Source organism: Sorex fumeus, unplaced genomic scaffold (assembly GCF_029834395.1).
Source record: "Sorex fumeus unplaced genomic scaffold, SorFum_2.1 ptg000044l, whole genome shotgun sequence".
Taxonomy (NCBI): Eukaryota; Metazoa; Chordata; class Mammalia; order Eulipotyphla; family Soricidae; genus Sorex; species Sorex fumeus.
In genome coordinates this window covers 7,618,850-7,638,232 of record NW_026606101.1, presented here as the reverse complement: position 1 = coordinate 7,638,232, position 19,383 = coordinate 7,618,850, and the positions used below count along the sequence as shown (strand labels likewise).

General features: G+C 48.7%; 1 protein-coding gene across 1 annotated transcript in view; it reads left to right on the top strand.

Moving 5' to 3' along the window:
* DHX35 (DEAH-box helicase 35) overlaps positions 1-19,383 on the top strand; it is a 73,423-nt gene that overhangs the window by 44,633 nt on the left and 9,407 nt on the right. Inside the window, exons 11-17 of the mRNA XM_056121601.1 lie at positions 839-997; positions 3,802-4,012; positions 7,816-7,940; positions 10,855-10,909; positions 14,057-14,152; positions 16,191-16,285; positions 17,887-17,964. Of these exons, the coding sequence (XP_055977576.1) occupies positions 839-997; positions 3,802-4,012; positions 7,816-7,940; positions 10,855-10,909; positions 14,057-14,152; positions 16,191-16,285; positions 17,887-17,964 (819 nt within the window). The remainder of the gene's footprint in view (positions 1-838; positions 998-3,801; positions 4,013-7,815; positions 7,941-10,854; positions 10,910-14,056; positions 14,153-16,190; positions 16,286-17,886; positions 17,965-19,383) is intronic.

Below are 19,383 nucleotides of genomic sequence, written 5' to 3'. Positions count from 1 at the left end.
GAGTGTGTGTGTGTGTGTGTGTGTGTGTGTGTGTGTGTGTGTGTGTGTGTTTTGAGTCATAGTGGTGCTTAGGGGTTACTCCTGGCTCTGCACTCAGGAATCACTCCTAGTGGTGCTCAAGGGACCATAATGGGATGCCAGGAATAGAACCCAGGTTGGCCCTGTGCAAGGCAAGTGCTTGACCCCGTGGTTTGTCTCTCCGGCCAGGGGTTAAGTATATTTTAAAGGTGTTTGCTGATACCCGAGCAATCTGCCTTCAGCTGGGGAGTATTTTTGTAGCAGAATTCGAGACTTCCCAGGGCATGATTTGCAGCACACAGGCCGCTGCTCCGTGCGCCTTTGCCGCTGATGCCTCCTGCTCACCATGGAGGTGGGAGTGGGCGCTGGGAGCTGAACGAACGCCAGCGAGCAGGACTTTTCACCAGCTGTCATCTTTTCCACTGTCGAATGTTTTCCAGAGTGTGGGGATATTCCTGGGGAGAGCTGATAGCGGCTCTCTGTGTCCCAGCTTGTCCGCTGTGTGTGAAACGCTTTGTTTGCCAAGCCCAGGAGTTAAATAGTCATTGCTTTTGTTTATGGGGAACTCTTCTGTGCACTGCAGATCATAGAGGTTTCAGTAATTAAGCTGACAGGTACAGATTTCCCCCCCACGGGCATCGTTATTCAGGCACTTGGTTAACCCCTTCCTGGAGTGCAGCACGCTCACACGACACTTCATGAATCTAAACAAAAATCAAAATCTTCTCCCTGGGTTTTTTTTTTTTTCCTTTCAGTCTGATAAAAATACGTGCTACGTGGTGACCTCGTTTGCTTTTTCCTTCCGGGTCCCCGTTTCTAGGAAGAGGTGGAAACCGTCGTGTCTCTGCTGATCGAGCAGGCTCGCGCCCTCGGCCGGACGGGGATGAAGAGGCACCTCCGGGTGCTCCCCATGTACGCGGGGCTGCCTTCCTTCGAGCAGATGAAAGTGTTCGAGAGGGTGTCACGCAGTGTCAGAAAGGTGAGGCCGGGGCCCACAGCCCTGGGTGTTTGCAGCCTTCTAGAATTGTGTTGGGCCTCTTGGCTGTGCACTGGAATGGTAGCAGTGGAACTTGGTGATCTGGTGGAATCTTCTAGAATTTTGGCCTGTTTTCCTTAGCAGTAGGTCTAAAGGCACACAGTTATTGGATTGTGCAGACTTCCAAACCCGCCCCACAGAGCAGTTGCTTGGGCACTGCCGAGGGCACTGACCTCCCCTTTTCTGCCTCCCTAACAGTCCCATCTCTCCTGGACTTAGAGAAATGTCTTGGGGGGTCGTGATCCACCCGGAACAATAAGTTGCTGCAAATGGTTTTTAAACATTTGTTTTAAATGTCAGTTTGCCTTTAGAGCCAGGTTTAACTCAGTTAATTTGAGGTGTGGCCAAAAAAGTACTGGGCCTTGAAATAGGGGTGGGGAAGGGTGTGGTGAGGAGCATCGGTTTCAAAGAGCCAGCAGGCAGCGCCTGCTCCCGGCTCATCCCCTGGACCTTTCCCTGCTTTCCCTTCTTTCTCCTGAGGAGTGTCCAGCACTGGCCGAGGTTGACTGGAGCGGCTCTGGATCAACGGGTAGCAGAGGGGACACGGGAAGGAGTTAACATCTGTGGCCTGCTGCCTTCCTCCCCCTAAACATCGCGTTTCTTTCCTGTGGCTCCTAATATCCAGACTGAGGTGGGGGAGTGCTCAGCTTCCGGCCTTGGCAGTGCAGCATCGGGCCTACCTAGGGAGAGGTCCGGCCTTGGCAGTGCAGCATCGGGCCTACCCAGGGAGAGGAGAGCCTCTGCCAGCTGGCAGCTGGTTCGTCTGTCCCCGGGTTGCTCTGTACCCAGGAAGGATGCATTCAACCTTGAGGCCTGCTTCGATCAACTGTGAAGTAGGAATAATTGTAACAGTTGGTGATTTTGTAGCATAAAGTCTTACTATAAAAAAAACAAAAAAAACCCCACATCAGCAGGTAGGGTGTTTGCCTTGCACGTCGCCTGACCCGGGTTCGATTCCCAGCATCTCATATGGTCCCCCGAGCACAGCCAGGAGTAATTCCTGAGTGCATGAACAAGGAGTAACCCCTGTGCATCGCTGGGTGTGATCCAAAAAGAAAAAAAAAAAAACACCAACAAACAAAAAAACAAACCCTGCTGGGATGAGTTGTATGAAATGGTAGATGGAAGATGCTGGATAAAGTTCTGTGTGCCATCCTTGCATACCCTCTGCTGCTTCAGGTCTACCAGGGGCAGTACCGGGTGTACTTGGAATAAAAGGCCAACACTGCCTCGTGGCCTAGAAGACTGGCACCTTCTTCCTTCCCTAGCAAATCTCTACCTGGGACTCTGGCTCCACTGGCTCTTCCTTCGCCTTTGAACTGTCTTTTCTGCATGGGTCTCTAGCATTGGCTGCAGCTAGAAGTTAGGGCTCGGCTCAAAGTCATTCAGAGTCATTCAGAGACTTTTCCTGGGCATCTAAAGTAGCAACCCCCTCCAAGCCCCTCATTATAGTACTATTAGCTATAGTATAGTATACACGTAACCACTTCATCAGATTATTATATTATTGCCCTCCTGCCTTCTCTTCCTGGTATTTGTTAATCTCTGAAATTATCTACTTATTTATGTTCGCTATTCACCCATTCACTCTGGAATGGATTTGGAGAGAGCAAGAGTCTGTCTGGCTCATTGTACCTTGAACCGTGCCTCGGAAACGGCAAATAATCAGAAACTAGTTAGGATGTGAGTGAAGAGAGGAATGTACATGTATAACGTGGTGATGCCTTTTAGTTGTCCAAAAGGCAAACATCAGTATTTGTTGAATGCTTATTGTGGGCCATCTATTAGGCTTTCATCGCTGTGAATTATTAGAAAATTAGAAAGTGAAATATCTCTATTTCCTATGAGCATTTCCTCTATGGCGCCGCTGGAAGGGGAAGCTTATTATCATGTAAGTGAGGAGACATGGTCTGGAGGCCAAGTGACACCTATAGCTGAATGTTTATTTTATTTTTTTGTTTTTAGTTTTTGTCTTTTGGCTTATTCCTGGCTGTGCTTAGGCCTTTCCTGACTCTGTGCTTAGGGAGCACTCCTGGCAGGGTCAGGGCACCCCAGGCAGCATCTGGGGTGCTGGGGATCAAATCCCGGTCAGATGTATGCAAGGCAGGTGCCTTACCTGCTGTCTATCTCCCAGCCCCCGCGGAGGTGGAATTTATTTATTGTTTTTGGTGTTTGGGGTCACACCGGTGATGCTCAGAGGTTACTCCTGGCTCTGCACTCAGGAATCACTCCTGGCAGTACTCGGGTTTATATGGGATGCCAGAATGTGAACCCAGGTTGGCCATGTGCAGGGCAAACATCTGCCTGCTGTTCTGTCGCTCTGCCCTCCTCCCCTTTTTTCTCTATTATTTCTTTTCCCTTTGTTTGGGTTTTTGCTTTTTGGGTGACACTCAGCAGTGCTCAGGGGGTTACTCCTGGCTTTGCACTTGGGAATTACTCCTGATGGTGCTCGGGGGACCATATGGGGTAGCAGGGGTTGAACCCTGGGTTAGCCGCATGTAAGACAAATGCCCTACCCGCTGTACTATCGCTCTGGCCTGGGAGTTGGAATTTCAGCTCAGGACACCCGGATGCTAAAGTTCCTGCTCTTTCTGCTATTTCAAACTGTGTAATGGCTGAATTGTTTTACTTTCAATGATTCTTCAGTGTCAGAAATACCTTTGCAGCTTTTAGGAGTTTTGAATAGTTTATCAGAAGTGAAAAGGCAAGTGACTTGTATTCTCACTCTCTTCTGTGGGGAAATGTAGGTGGTCGTGGCCACCAACGTGGCAGAAACCTCCATCACCATCAGTGGGATTGTGTATGTGATTGACTGCGGCTTCATGAAACTCCGCGCCTATAACCCCCGGACAGCTATTGAGTGCCTGGTGGTCGTGCCCGTGTCCCAGGCGTCAGCCAACCAGCGCGCGGGCCGCGGGGGCCGCAACCGCTCAGGGAAGTGTTATCGTCTTTATACAGGTCAGTGTGGCTCTCTTTCAATGATCTTTACTTCCGGCAGTCAGCATGAGCATTGGAAACTATTGCCAGACTGTGTCCTCCTGGGCGGAACTTGACAGAGAGGACATGCAGGCTTCCTCTCCAGGGCCCTCTGTGGCCTGCGCCTCCTGCTCTCCTCACACTAAACACTGCATCCCTTTGCTGCAGTTCCTCGGAGGTGGTTCACGGCACCAGCGGGCACGAGTCACCTGACAGCCTCGGGCCTGGATCTCATGATCTCTAGCCTGGTACCCCTGTGCCTGGGGCACTGCATCTCAAGTCCTATCTCTTAGCATAAGGTTAAGGGACCTTTTACACCTGCCCGCCCTCACCGTGGACTCTGTCCTCACTTCTGATTCAGAGCATCTCTGGGGAGCCGAAATGGAAAGTTCCGTCCCAAGACTCACTGATAGGAAGGAAGTTGTTGGTCAGCTGATGCTCTGTGCCATGTATTAATGCATGTAGCACTGTAGCACTGTCCTCCCGTTGTTCATTGATTTGCTCGAGTGGGCACCAGTCTTCATTGTGAGACTTGTTGTTACTGTTTTTGGCATATCAAATACACCACGGGAGCTTGCCAGGCTCCGCCGTGGGGGCGGGATACTCTCGGTAGCTTGCCAGGCTCTCTGAGAGGGACGAAGGAATCAAACCTGGGTTGTCACGTGCGAAGCAAACGCCCTACCCACTATGCTATCGTTCCAGCCCATTAATGCATGTAATCAAATAAAAATAAAATGGGATGAACAGTGAATGGTTGCCTGGAAGGATGCTGAAATACAGAAGAGAGAAATTTTCACTATACTTAAGAAACCATGGTAGTAAAATCTTCATAACAGTAACCCCCTTTTTTTTTTATTTAAGAATTTTTTTTTGCTGTTTAGGTCACTCACACCTGGCAATGTTCAGGGATTACTCCTGGCTCTGCACTCAGGAATTACTCCTGGCATTGCTTGGGGATCATATGGTATGCCGGAGATTGAACCCAGGTCAGCCATGTACAAGGCAAACACCCTAACCACTCTACTATCACTCTGGCCCCAACATTAACGTTTTAAAATTAAATAGTTTTGTGTCTGATTTTTTTTTTTAAGTTCTCAAGGTGTAACCATCACCTCTGTCTAGTTTTACCAACTTTCCTTCATTCCAAAATAAATCACCCGCCCACTCAGCCGCTTCTTTCCTCCCTTCCTGCTCCCGGCTCCTGGCAACCCCAGTCGCTGTTCCGTGTCTGTGGCTTTCTCTGGTTCGGGTCTTTCATACAAATGGGCTCCTGTAGCATGGGACCATTTGTGGCTGCCTTTTCTTGTTATTCTGAAGCTCCTCTTTGCTACATCATTCCCTCTCATGACTGCCTCAGACTCCCCCATGGAGACAGACCTGTTTGTTTCTCTGCTCGCCAGTGGGTGGGTATTTCTGCCTCTGGCTGTTGTGCATAGTGTTCCTGTGAGCATGTCAGTAACTGGACTTGTGCGAGTGGCTGGTTTTAATTCTTGAGAACTTCTTTGGAGGTGCTAGCCAGGGAACGCAGCCGCTTGTATTTCCCTGGATGGGAAAATGGCCCATCTCTAGTCGGGGAAGGCCGTAGTCTTTGACTGAGAGTGCAGCTTTGGGAGGGATGTACACAGAGTGGTGAGGGGAGGAAGAGAATGCCTGCCTGGCCAGCCAGATAGGCCACATCAACCCCTGCTGATCAGTGGGGTGACATGTCACAGCCAAATCAACCGATCAACTCTGGTGATCAGTGGGATGACATGTCACAGCTAGATCAGTCACATCAACTCCGGTGATCAGTGGGGTGACAGAAGTCACAGCCAGATTGCCCTCATACCCGGTTTTTAATTTTTTTGTGGGTGCATGTTGGGGAATGGAATTGGGGGATCATATGTTGACTTTTGAGGAACTCGTTTTATTTTTGGGGCCACACCTGGTGATGCTGGGGTGGGGTTGCACTCCTGGTTCAGGGTTCAGGGGTTGCTGTTGGCATTGCCCAGGAGTCCAGACTGTTTCCAGGTTTGGAATCCAGGACTTTTGCCTGTGGAGTGTTGCTCCAGCCCTTTGCGCTGTCTCCTCTGTTCCGTAAGTTGCTTTTAACGAGAAACTGGCATCAAGTTCTCTCCCTGAGCATCCCCGGAGCAGAAGGCAGCCTAAGGGAGAGCGGGTGCGCCCGATTCAGAGGCCTCTCACTCTGTCAGCGAGGGTAGTTTTAAGGAGCTGACGAGTCATCCTGGGGTGCACCAGCTTCCAGGCGTTCTCTGTTTTCACAGTGCTCCCCGTGTCTCCCAGAATCTCCAAGGCCTTTCTCAGTTTGCCCACGCAGGTCACTCCCCATCCCTGCTCCGCGTCAGCTGGGTTACGCTCCTCCCAGACATACCTTCTGTTTTCCTACAGATCCTCTCACCCCTTTGGTCTTTCCCTGGCCGTTTCCTCATTATCCAGCAGACCCTCCTTTCCCTGTCAGTGCTCCCTAAGGCGGCTCCCCCGCAGACCCCCACCGTGCCTTCTTGCCATGGCTGTGCTTCTTTGTACCTTGAGCTGCTTTTCCCCACCAGGACCTAGCCCCGTTCCTCCTGGGGGCTCGCGTGTCCTGGCCTTGATCTCAGGCCCTTTCTTGTCACTGAAGTGTCTCAGAGCCGGCAGGTCGGCCCAGTGCACTTGGTGTCCGTTAGTCCCAGGGACACCGGTTGTCTGCTTTTCAACACCAACCTCCTTGAGGTTTTCCAGTCATAGTGTTTTTCCTTCATGACCTCTTTCGGTTCAGCTTTGCTTGTCTCATTACCTCCAGCTCTGTGCTCCACTGGGGGCCCAGCCACCCTGGCCTGCGGAGGGCGTGCTTGGGCGGATGCTGATTGATGTGGGAGGGTTTTGAGGGTGGAACATTTTTCTCCGTAATCCATAAGCTCTCGGAATAGGCACAAAAGTGATTTAATCTTTTCCTCCCTCGTTTCTTCCCCCACCCTTCTCGAATTTGGCTTTTATGAAAAGGCCTCCCAAAGTCTTTCCCTCCCTGCCCATCTTGGCCTCTCCCTTCTTGGCACCTTTCCGCTTTTTCCTGTTGGAGGGCACCTTGTTTCCAGTGAGGCGTGGAAGCTTGGGGCAACGTTGGATGCTGGCTGTGAAGTGTGTGTGTGTGTGTGTGTGTGTGTGTGTGTGTGTGTGTCTGGTTCCTTGATTTTGAAAGTTAAATGAAGACAATTTTTGCCCTCCATAAGATTTAGCTATTTGCTAGATTTTTGTTATTATTTTGGTGATTTACTTTGAAGTACATTCCTTGCTTATCTCTATAGTTCTTTCCTGATTATTGAGCAGAAGAAATGGTAATAGCGTACCAGTTAGCAAATACTTGTTGTTTTGCTCAAAGAATGCATTCTAATGTAAATGGATACACTTTTATAGCTATATTACTTGGAAAGATATACATTTCCTAAGTATTTTTTTCAAATAAAATGGCATTTTCTGTAGTTTTTGGGAGGTGGGTGAGTGTGGATATGTGGTTTGGGCCCACACCTGGCAATGCTCAGGGGTTACTCCTGATTTCAGTGCTCAGGAATTACTCCTGATGGTACTCAGGGGTCCATATGGGATGCTGGGGATTGAAACCCACCACACTATTGCTTTGGCCCCCAAAGGGTATTTCTGAAATATGAAATGCTTTTGCGTCATAACATATCCATCTGATCCTAGACTCCTCGGGCCTCTTGTTAGAGGTGAGAAAATGTCCCTTTGGCATGATGACTATAGTGGCTTGTGACATTTGATCTTAGACTTTTCTTATTTCCTCTCCTCAGAGGAAGCCTTTGAGCAGCTGCCCCAGTGCACGGTTCCGGAGATGCAGCGGAGCAACTTGGCCCCTGTCATCCTGCAGCTGAAGGCGCTGGGCATCGACAACGTCCTCAGGTTCCACTTCATGTCAGTAAGTCCTCCCTGCCCTCCGGGGCCACGGGGCGCTGGGGCACACCGGGGGGCTCAGGACCTTGTGTCGGGGCCTGCCACCTCCCTGGTTGCCCCGCACAGCTCACGTGTTGAGTGCCTGCTCTGTGCCAGGCCCCGTGTGGGGTCGGAACAGCCGATGCGGCAGCCACAGCTCCCATCCTGCCGTTAGAGATGGGGGTGGGGGTTGGCAGGGATTGTAGTTATGTGCCTGGGTACCCGAAGGGCAGGGTTGTGTGCGTAGTGCAACCGGAAGCCCTGTTTCACCAGCGGGTTGGGACGGGTCTGTTGGGGGGGTGCAGGCCCCAGCATCGTGATGGAGTGGGCAGGGGGAGTTTTTAGAACTTCAGGGAAGGTCCCTGAGGCTGGTGGCATTTCTGGTGATTTTTGAAGGTCAGTTTCCAGGAGGGGAATTATGGGACCTGAGGGCCACAATAGTTTGGTAGTTAGTTCTTTGTTCTAGATACTTGTTCACATTGCTTGTCAGGGCGCATTTGAGCAGGGAACAAATGCTTGCTCTTGTGTCTCCGTCCTGCCCTTGTTTTTTTTTTTTTTTGGTTTTTTTTTTCCCCTTGAGTTCTCTTCATTTCCTTGCGGGGTGTGGGGGATGGGAGCTATTGTCTGTCTTTTAAAAATTTCTGTGATTAAGAAAATGATTATGAACATTTTATATTTCTTCTGAATTTTGGGGGTTTGTTTTTTGTTTTGGGGCCACACCGGCAGTGCTCTGGACCTACTCTTGGCTCTGCCCAGGGATCGTATAGTCAGTTCTTGTCCTGTGCGATCATTTCCAACTATTATCGTCATACTGATCTCTTCTCTATCTTACCTACCCTCCACCCCAGACTCTTGTGGTAGATTCCAACCATTGACCAGTCCTCCTAGCCCTTGTTTATCCTGGCTTTTTGTTTGTTTGTTTTTCTATTTGGATCACACCCAGTGATGCTCAGGGGTTACTCCTGGCTCTGCACTTAGGAATTACTCCTGGCGGTGCTGTGGGGACCACCCGGTTGCCAGAGATTGAACCCAGGTCAGCAGTGTGCAAGGCAAACGCCCTACCTACTGTTCTATTGCTCCGGCCCCTTCCTTCACCTTTTAAGAGCCCTTTAATTGTTGAATATAATAACTTTCGCCTGTAGTACTTTTTGCAGGTATCATTTTGTATTTATTTGTAGTTGCCCATGAGGTTTAAAAGCACAGTAAGCATTTCTGCAGTAAAGCCTGTCTTTGCTGTTATGATTTCCTCTCTTGTTCTGTGATTGACAAGCACTTCCTCATATCTGGGCCATGTAATAGTAACTCATTTTCTTCTTGAACTTGTAGAATTTGTCAGTTGCATTTTTGCTCCCAGTTGTCTTCATATATAGTATGACAAGTCTGAATTCTTGGGATAATAATGTCCTTAATACCATACGTTTCATGATTAGGAGAAGTAAGGCATAGAAGATCCCTTTTCCAAAGGAAACAGTTGTGTGTTTACTGTAAATATGGAGGAACCCTTTGATTATTGGAGTGTAGAACAAGAAATTAGAAAATTTAGGAAAGAGGAACAGTATATACAAATTAAAAGTCAGAAAGAAAAACATGACAACTGACAGCTCAGTATCACAAAAGCTACAGAGTTTTCAAACATTTAGAACAAATGAAATAGCCACTAAAGAAAAAGTTGCAGAACCACAACATCCAAAAGGAGAGAGAGAACAAAAGGGAATGCCCTGCCACAGAGGCAGGGTGGGATGGGGGGGGGGGGGGATGGGGGATGGGAGGGATACTGGGATCCGTGGTGGTGGGAAATGGGCACTGGTGAAGGGATGGGTATTTGATCATTGTATAATTGAAACCCAAGCACAAAAATTTGTAAGTCTACAACTGTACCTCATGGTGTTTCACTAATAAAAATTAAAAAATAAATAAAATCACGATCACAATCATCCTGTTGTTCACCGATTGCCTTGAGCAGGCACCAGTAATGTCTCCGTCGTCCTACCCTGAGATTCTAAAAAGTGCCACATTCAAGGCTCTTTCAGGGTTAGGAGAATGAGATCCATCATAAAATAAATACAATTAAATTTAAAAAAAAAGGAAAAAGTTGCAGAAAAGAGGATAAAAAGAAATAGTAAACTAATATTAGAATTTGTTTAACTTTTCTAAAGGAAAGAGAAATGCAGATTGAATTAGATGTAATGTAATTTCATGTCATTTTTATGATCATAAACTTTCAGACAACCGAAAAATGAGGAAAGTTACATACAAATTTATCTTCACATATTCCCTTCCGGTTATTTCCCCCTAAAATTGTGTTTTTCCCCCGGTTCACATCACAAGGTTCACCTGACTTTATTCCCTTAGCAGTATTAAAGTACCTCATAGCTGCTGAACACAGCTTAGTTGCCCAGTAGTAAGAAAATTGCTTACTTCATGGGTTATTTATGGTCCTGTTTAGATATAAAACAGCCATTCCCGGTAATAAATGTAAATTTTTCTGTGAGTACAAGAAACAGTGGAAGCAGAAAACCAAGCAGTGAAGCCAACAAATGGAAATCATTCGCGAGCAGTCCTGCTGGCGATCTTAGAACGGTGTGTCATCCCAAGTCGGGTGGGGTCAAGGAGAAGCACTAGGAAATGTGTGTTTGGTTTTAAAAAGAAAATACAGTGAATTTGGGCGGGGGAAAGTACAAGAAAAAATAATTTTGATTAATAGTGAGAAAAATTCAAAGCCTTGGTGATTGAGAGTAAGAGAGCCCCCGTGATGTCCAGCCAGAGAGAGGACAGGGCTCAGGCACCGTTAACTAGCACGGAGGATGGAAGGGTGGGGCAGGCCAGAGGGAAGGAAGTAGTCACATTTTTATGTCTGTGACCAGAATTATTGAGGAGGATTTTTGGTTTTTTTTTTACAGCCCCCTCCAGCACAGTCGATGGTTCAAGCATTGGAGTTACTCTACGCTCTAGGAGGTATGCCTTTCTCTTATTTTGTGATCTCTACTAATCTCCCAATAAGTGATTATAGTGAGTCAGGTATTTACTGTAGGATTCTTCATATCTTCAAGAAGGGGATGGATATTAATTTCATATGTTATTTCATATTCCACAGATGAGTGCAGTCATTCTATGTCTGTCCCTTTCTTTCTGATTCATTTCACTTAGTATATTGACACTCTCCATGTCCATCCACTTATAAGCAAATTTCATGATTTTTCTAACAGTTGCGTAGTATTTCATTGAATAGATGTACCAAAGTTTCTTTAACCAGTCGTCTTATTTCGGCCACTCGAGTTGTTTGCAGATTCTAGCTTTTGTGAACAATGCTGTTCTTTATTGAGAAGGAATAAATAAACAGGAAGATTGTTCCACAGTTTGGAAGCCTGCTTCATGTGCTGGGGGTGAAGGAAGTTGGAATGGAGAAGGGGCCACTAAGTCAATTATGGTTGAAGGGATCAGTCGGGATGGGGCATGTGTGCTGAAAGTAGACTAAGGACCAAACATTATGCCGTCTCTGTATTGCAAACCACGATGCCCCAAAGTAGAGAGAGAATAAGAAGGAAGGTGCCTGCCGCAGAGGCAGGGGTGGGAAGGGGTGGGGGTAAGGGTGGGAGGAGGGAAACTGAGGACACTGGTGGTGGAAAATGCACACTGGTGAAGGGATGGGTGTTCGATCGTTGTACGATTGAAACTCAGTCATGAAAGTTTTGTAACTATCTCACGGTGATTCAATTAAAAATATATATGTGTATATATATATATATATAAATACAAAAATAAGTTGTTCTCAGCTATTACAGTCAAAGCACTTTACATGTTACTAGTAAAAGTATTAGTGATAAAGAAATAGATGTACACACTGCAGATGACTTCCAGTACTGGAGCAAGCCACACTGAAGTCAGAATAATTTCAAGTTACAAAGTAACAATAATAAATATATACTGTGCTCAACTAGTTGATCCAGCTTTAATGGGGGAGAATGCGTCTGTCACTTGCCAACAGAGCCATCCCATTTATTAAACTATTAGGAAAAAATAAAGGGATAGATTCTTCCCATATATATAATCATCTTAATCCTTTAGCTTTTTCAGAATAAAGAAGGTAGCGTCCATAATGAGACTAAGAGCACATCAAGCCCAGTTGTGACAGTGAATTTATAGAATATGTCAGTACATCTAAAATTAGTAATAGCTGTCATCAGAGCTGTTTTTACGAGATCTCCTGAAGATTCCCTGGGCCTGGGTTCAAGATTCCCTGGGATCTCAGATGTTACCTCTCTCAAACTTTCACTTGTTCTCGGAGTCTCATGACCTCTCCTAAACTTCCGCTCGGTCTCTTCTCCCACCCTTGAAGTCTACAGCTCAGTCAGTGTCTCTCGCTAAGTCCCTTAATTCATTCCTGCATTCCCTGTGGATTACAGTGGTGGTGGTGTTTGGGCAACACCATGTTACACAAGAGCCTACACCAAGTCTGAATTCACCCCTTCCAGAAATCGATTGTCTTTCTCTTGAATGTTCCCTCAGTGAGTAGAATACCATTTGGTATTGTTTAGTAAAGTTGTAGGGGTTTTGTTTTTTTTTTCTTTTTGGGTCATACCCAGCGATACACAGGGATTACTCCTGGCTCATGCACTCAGGAATTGCTCCTGGCGGTGCTCGGGGGAAGCATATGGGATGCTGGGAATCAAACCCTGGTTGGCTGGGTGCAAGGCACCCACCTGCTGTGCTATCACTCCAGCCCCTTTTTGTTCAGTATATTAATGGGGTTGCACAGTCATCTGTAGAAGTTTAGATCATTCAGGACATTTCGATCATCCTGCTCGCAAGCACTCACCCCTTTTTCTTCTTGTATTGGAGTTATATTTTATGATCCCTTTTCACTTCGCTTTTTTTCTTTTAATTTTAATTTTTTTTAATTATTATTTTTTTTGTTTGGGGGCCACACTTGGCAGTGCTCGGGGATTACTCCTGACTTTGCACTCAAGAATCACTCCTGGCAGGCTCAGGGGACCATATGGGATGTCAGGGATGAGCTGAGGTCGGCCACATGTAAGGCCAGCACCCTGTCCGCTATACTATCTCTATGGTCCCTATTTTCTTTTCTTTAAAAAAATTATTTTTAAAATTTTTAGAATCTGTGTTTTTATTCTTAGGAACGTTTATTGAGACACTGTGATTTACAAGGTTGTTCATAAGAGTTGTTTCAGGCATACTATATATATGTAATATTTTGCTTCTTGGGTCACACCTGGCGGTACACAGGGGTCACTCCTGGCTCTGCACTCAGGAATTACTCCTGGTGGAGCTCAGGGGACCATATGGGATGCTGGGAATCAAACCTGAGTCAGCCACGTGCAAGGCAAACGCCCTACCTGCTGTGCTACTGCTCCAGCCCCACAGGCATACAGCATTTTAATACCAATCCCACCAGTCCCATAAGTGTCCTCTTCTCTCCACAAATATACCCAGGTTCCCTCCCACACCCCAGGATGTCCCCTTGGCAATCATATAATAAATTTATTTCATATTACTTGATCCAATAAAACGTAAAAGAATGGCAAATAGAATTACCAGAAAATAAATTAATGAAAGTCAGTTAGTAATGATTAATCGCTATCTTTTTAGCCTTTCTTAATCTGGAAGAGGACAACCATATGTACCCCCCAAAGTAGATTTTTCTACTTTATTTTTTTTTGGCGGGGGTGGGGGTGGTGGGCACACTTGACTTACTCCTAGCTCTGCACTCAGGGCTCACTCCTGTGGGGTTGGGCGACCATATGGGATGTCAGGGATTGAACCTGGGTGAATTGCATGTCAGGCAAGTGCCTTACCCATTGTACTATTTTCTCTCCAGCCCGTTAACTTTTTTTTTTTTAAATTTACTGCTGTGCTGGGGCTTGAACCCAGAGCTTCACACATGCCAGGCAAGTGCTCTGCTGCTGCCCGCATCCCTCAGCCTCTTTCCTGTGTCAGGCAGTCTGGTTTCTCTGGACAGGATGATTCATTTGTGAATGCCTCGTCTTCTTTTTCAAAAGCATGCATCATCTAACGTTCTTTCAGCACCCGTGCATCTTCCAGCACGATGGTGCTTGCTTCTGATTCTCATTGTTCTCGTGGCAGGTTTGGACAAAGACTGCCGTCTAACCGAACCACTCGGCATGCGAATCGCAGAGTTTCCTCTGAATCCCATGTTTGCAAAGATGCTGCTTGAATCAGGTGGGTGGGGATCTCAGTTCCCACAGATTTTATTTTCTCCGTGGAGTTATTTCCCCAAATCCTGTGCCGCCTGGGTCAAGACGGTCTGATACAGAGTCGCGAAGGAGCTTTTCATGAAACACTGGTTCGGGGTGTGTTGCTAACTTTGATTCAGAGTTTGTCATCACTCGTTCACGCAACTGTTTGGTTTGGTTTCCATGAGTCCAGTACTGACTTCTGATTGATTTTTTTCCCACAGGGAATGTGTTTTTTTTTTTTTGGGGGGGGGGGAGAGGTGGATATGATTTTACATACATATTACTAATGTGACCATTCTTAAGTATACAGTTCTGTGACACTAAGTGTGCATTCACATCACTGTTCAACCACTACTGCCACCCTCCCCCCTCCCCGCCGCCTTTTCTTCAAGCCGACGCTCTGTCCCCATACGGCACAGATTCCCTCATCTCTCCCCGTGTCCCTCCAGCCACCTGTCTGCTTTTTGTCTCTGACTTTGGCTCTTCTTGGGGGCCTCCAGGAAGATCCACGTAATCGATTTCCTTCTGCGACTGCTTAACTTCACCAGGTGTGGGTCATCCACACTGTAGCCTGGTCAGGCCTTCCTCCCAGCAGCCCAGGGCTCCAGCCGCCTGTCCTTTGGCTCTTGTGAACAGTGTGACTGAACTGTTGGTGTACAAGTGTCCGCTCAGGTCCTTGCTCTCGCTTCTGTTGGATATACACACAGGGCAGAATTGTAGGATCATTTTTTAAAATATTTATTTATTTATTTTGCATTTTGGGTCACACCCAGCGATGCTCAGGAGTTACTCCTGGTTCTGCTCTCAGGAATTACTCCTGGAGGTGTTGGGAGACCGTCTGGGATGCTGGGAATCAAAGCCAGGTCAGCCATGTGCAAGGCAAACATCCTATCTGCTGTACTATCACACCAGCCCATAGGATCATTTTAAGGTGAACTTTTGGAGGGGTTCTCCTTACCGGTTTTCCATAGTGATTGTTCAGTTCTGTAGTGTCACCACCAATACACAAGGGTTTCAGCTTCTCTGATACTTTGAGGGGTTTTTTGTTTTGTTTTTTGGTCAGGAGAGAGAAGGGAATTGGAGCCGTCCCTGGTGGTGCTCAGGGGTCACTCTCAGTGGTGCTCAGGGGACCATATGCAGTGCTGGGGATTGAACTGGGATATGTTAGACAAGTGCCTTAATCCCTGAACTGTCTCTCTCACCTCCACTTTCTCCATGGATTTTTGTGAGGATTGGGACTAAGAGAAAAGTATACTTGGAAGGTAAAATCATCTAGAAAATGGTGTGTGTGGGTCCCATCCTTGTAAAGGAAGTGTTGTATTTCTTTTATTATTATTATTATTATTTTGTTTTTTGGGTCACACCCAGCAATGCTCAGGGGTTACTCCTAGCTCTGCACTCAGGAATTACTAGCGTGGTGCTTGGGGGACCATATGGGACGCCGGGGATCAAACCCAGGTTGGCTGCGTGCAAGGCAAATCCCTACCAGCAGTATTATCGCTCTGGCCCCCATTATCATTATTTTTAATGCTTTTATCTAAATTTTATATGAACTGGCAGTCTACAAAGTAATATTTTACAAAATATGATGAAAATTAGCTGCCATTGTAGTTTGGAACGCCTGTGAAAACCGTTGCCTGTCATTGAGGAACAGGACACAGGGTGGGGCTTGCGGGCAGCTTCAGGAGCTTACTGGTCAGCGGCTCCATTTGTGTTCTCTGTCCACTGCCCCCAGAGTGGAGGGAGATGCCGGTCCCAGACCCAGAGTGCTGCTCCAGGCTGGGCTTGCAAGGCTGCGGCTTCGCCAGGTGAGCACCCACATACAGGTCAGAGCAGGTGTGAAGCCGATAGTGTGTCCAGCGTAGAACAGAGCACTGGAGTCTGCCCTGGTCTCCCCTGGTCTGGACCACGCAGCCGACATCCCTCTCCGCAGGGTGAAGTGGACCCAGAGCATCACCCTCACTGAGACGCTGACTCACGGGCCACGTCTTTGCAGCTCACAGGCGCTTTTTGTTTCCTAGGAACTTTCGGCTGCTCACAGGAAATCTTGAGCATCGCTGCCATGATGCAGATCCAGAATGTCTTTGTGATCCCCTCCAACCAGAAGACTCAGGCAGTAAGTCCCGCATCCTGGAGGTCTTTGGCTTTCCTTGTTCAGGCCCCTGGGAATGGCCGATGACAGAACTGAGCCAGCAGATGCCCACATGCTCAGTGTGTCATCTCAGCTCTTTCTGTTAGAGGGGGAGGAGGGAGAGGCACCAGAGGGCTCCGTAGCTCCTTCCAGGTTGCACAGCAGGAGTTGGGCAAGTGGTGCAGAGCCGCCATCTCAGCCCTCACCCGGCCCAGTCTCCAGTGCCGGAGATCATCCTTCAGGTGCTCTGGGCACATTGGTGACATATGGGACTGGCTTGCAGGCCCAGGGCCCTGCTGGAGTTAGTAGAGTCGGTGCCGAGACCCGAAGGTGGCCCAGCATCAGGAACAGCTGAGAGCAAATGCTGGGAAGACCGAGGGGATGGTACAGCATTGGGGAGCACCGCACAGGGGAAGGCAAGGCTTTGGAGAGCATCACATGGGAAGACGTGGCATTGGGGAGCACTCCCCGGGGAAGGCAGGGCATTGGGGAGCACCACCCAGGGGAAGATGTGGTATTGGGGAGCATCATACAGTGAAGGCATGGCATTGGGGAGCACCATCTGGAAGCTGCAGCACTGGGGAGCATCACATGGGGAGGGGTGGCATTGGGGAGCACCTCACAGGAAGGTGCGGCATTGGGGAGCACCACATGGGAAGGTGGGACATTGGGGAGCATCACACAGGGAAGTGTGTGGCTTGGCACAGGGCAGCTGAACCTCTGTATGTTCCGGTGGGCAAGTCAGAAGCGGCAGTGGCTGTGGAGCGACAGGATGCTGCTGGCCTGCCCAGTGCCCTGTGCCCTGAGCTGAGGTGGTCCCTCCACCCTTGTTTGCTGGCTCGTCTGCTTATCTGCCAGCTTCTGCCAAGTCTCCCTTCGGACAGACCAGGCTCATTTCCAGGAGTTGAGCGTTCGCACTCTCGTGCCTGCCCCTGCTGTCCTCTTCCCTTGCAACTAGGTGCCGCTCATTTCTGTGCATGCAGTTGTTTGGTTGTGTGTGTTGCTTTTCTCCCCCCTCCCCCCGCCCCACTGTCAGATCCCACATTTGCAGGGTGGGCCCTGGCCTGTAGTAGGTTCTCGGCCAGTATCGGAAAGGCAGGAAAGGGAGAGGGGCCCTGGGAGGGAGGAAGACCGGGATAGTTAAGCGACATTTAATGCAATGACGGAAGTCTGAAGCTAGCAAGTTGGTTTGCAGACCTGTCAGTGTGTTGTGTGTGCTGCTCCCTGAGTTCCTGGGAACAGATGGCCCTGCACAGGTTCTTACAGAAATGGAGCTGGGGGGAGTCTGAACAGATAGGGTTCTCCTGGTGCTTCCTCCCAGGGCGGGCAGACGGGAGTGCTCGGGTAGGAGGCTGGTGAGAGGAGAGAGACCAGAATGCTGGCATTTCTCTAATGCCACTGGATTATCCTGCTCCCTCAGCAGTCTGGCTAGCGAGGTGAGGAAATTGAGGTGGACGAGGCTACTCTGCCGAGGTCTGGCAGGAGTTGGAGCTGGCACGGGCGCTGGCCGGTCCTGACTCCCGAGGTGGTGCTGCTCCCTGCGCCGGCACCTTTCTTCCCGTCTAAGGGTCCTGTCCCCTCCCCAGATGCGCGTGCACCGACGGTTCGCGGTGGAGGAGGGGGATCATCTCACCATGCTCAACGTGTACGAAGCCTTCATCAAAGTAAGCACAGCCCACCCGCACTGCCCATGCAAGGGGGTATTGGCAGGGGAGTTTCCGGAGGTCACTTCCTGGCGGGATGGCCGGGAGGCCTGCGCCTTCTCCTGTTAGATTGTGACCTTCCTGCTGGCCCACCGGGAGGATCCTGGCACCACCCTGGGTTGGTGTCCTGCTGCCCCTGACCTGTGGCTGGGGGCTCCCCGGATGGAGGACTCCCCCTTTCCAGCCCACTCTCTCTGCTCTCCTGGCCTCCTGTGCTTGTTGGCCTCTGGGTGGGAGTTCTGTTCTGTCTCCTGTCCTGCGGAGGGTGAGTCTGGGCGGGGGCTGCCGAGGTGAGCGGGAGAGCTCAGGGCTCACGGCCACTGCTGCCCTGGCCACTGCACTCACCGCTCGTCCTTGGCCTTAGGAAATACTCACTTTTGTGGTTCTCAAAGGTCTACCAGTTGAGGGCAATAGCACAGCAGAAAGTTGTCACTGATAACGGCTGAAAGAGTGTGAGGGATGGTGGAAACAATGACGGGTCTTGACGTCTTGCTTCACTTCCTGAATACTTTTGCAGAAGAAGAGAAATACCCATCTCTGATCAGAGATCTGGGGGAGATGTTTTCGAAAAAAACCTGACCTGTTGTTGAGATGACTAATTATGGGTTAAGTAAATGAAAATTCATTTTACAAACAGTGTACCCTAATCTGGACTTTGCTCTGCCAGTAGAATGTGGGCTTGGATCTGTATGACACTATTCAGTTCTTTTTTATGCAAAATCCAAAATCTCCTGTGTTTTACATTTTCTTATCTAACATGCTTTGCTCCCTACCCTTAGAATATGATTTCAGAGGTTATCCTTATAGTAATAACTGAATCCAAGGCATAATGATCATGTTCAGTCTCAGGGTTCAATCCCTGACACCATGGGGGGTTCAGGGGTGGGGGAAGGGAACGCAGGGGAGTGGGGGGAATGAAACATTATTGCTAGAAAATAAATCATGTGTTGGGAATAAAAAAAAAAAAAGAAAACAATCAAGGGGCCAAAAAGATAGGACGCTTATATATAGGGCATTTTTCTTACACATGGCCAACACGGGTTTGACCCCAGGCATCCCATAGGGTCCCCCTATGGGAGTGATCCCTAAGTGCAGAGCCAGGAGTAGCCCCTGAGCATCACCGCATGTGGCCACCACATCACCCCGCATCTCCCCACCAAGAACAGTGATCAGCTCACGCGAGCTCTCGGGAAAAGGGCCAAGGTTGGCTGATGTAGAAGCCCGGGAAGTATTTCTTTTTGACATCACCTCTTGTGGTTGCTCGGGTCTAGGAAGGGCTCTGGGGGCCGGGGCGATAGCACAGCGAGTAGGGCGTTTGCCTTGCATACGGCCAACCTGGATTTGATCCCTGGCATCCCATATGGTCCCCCAAGCACCTCC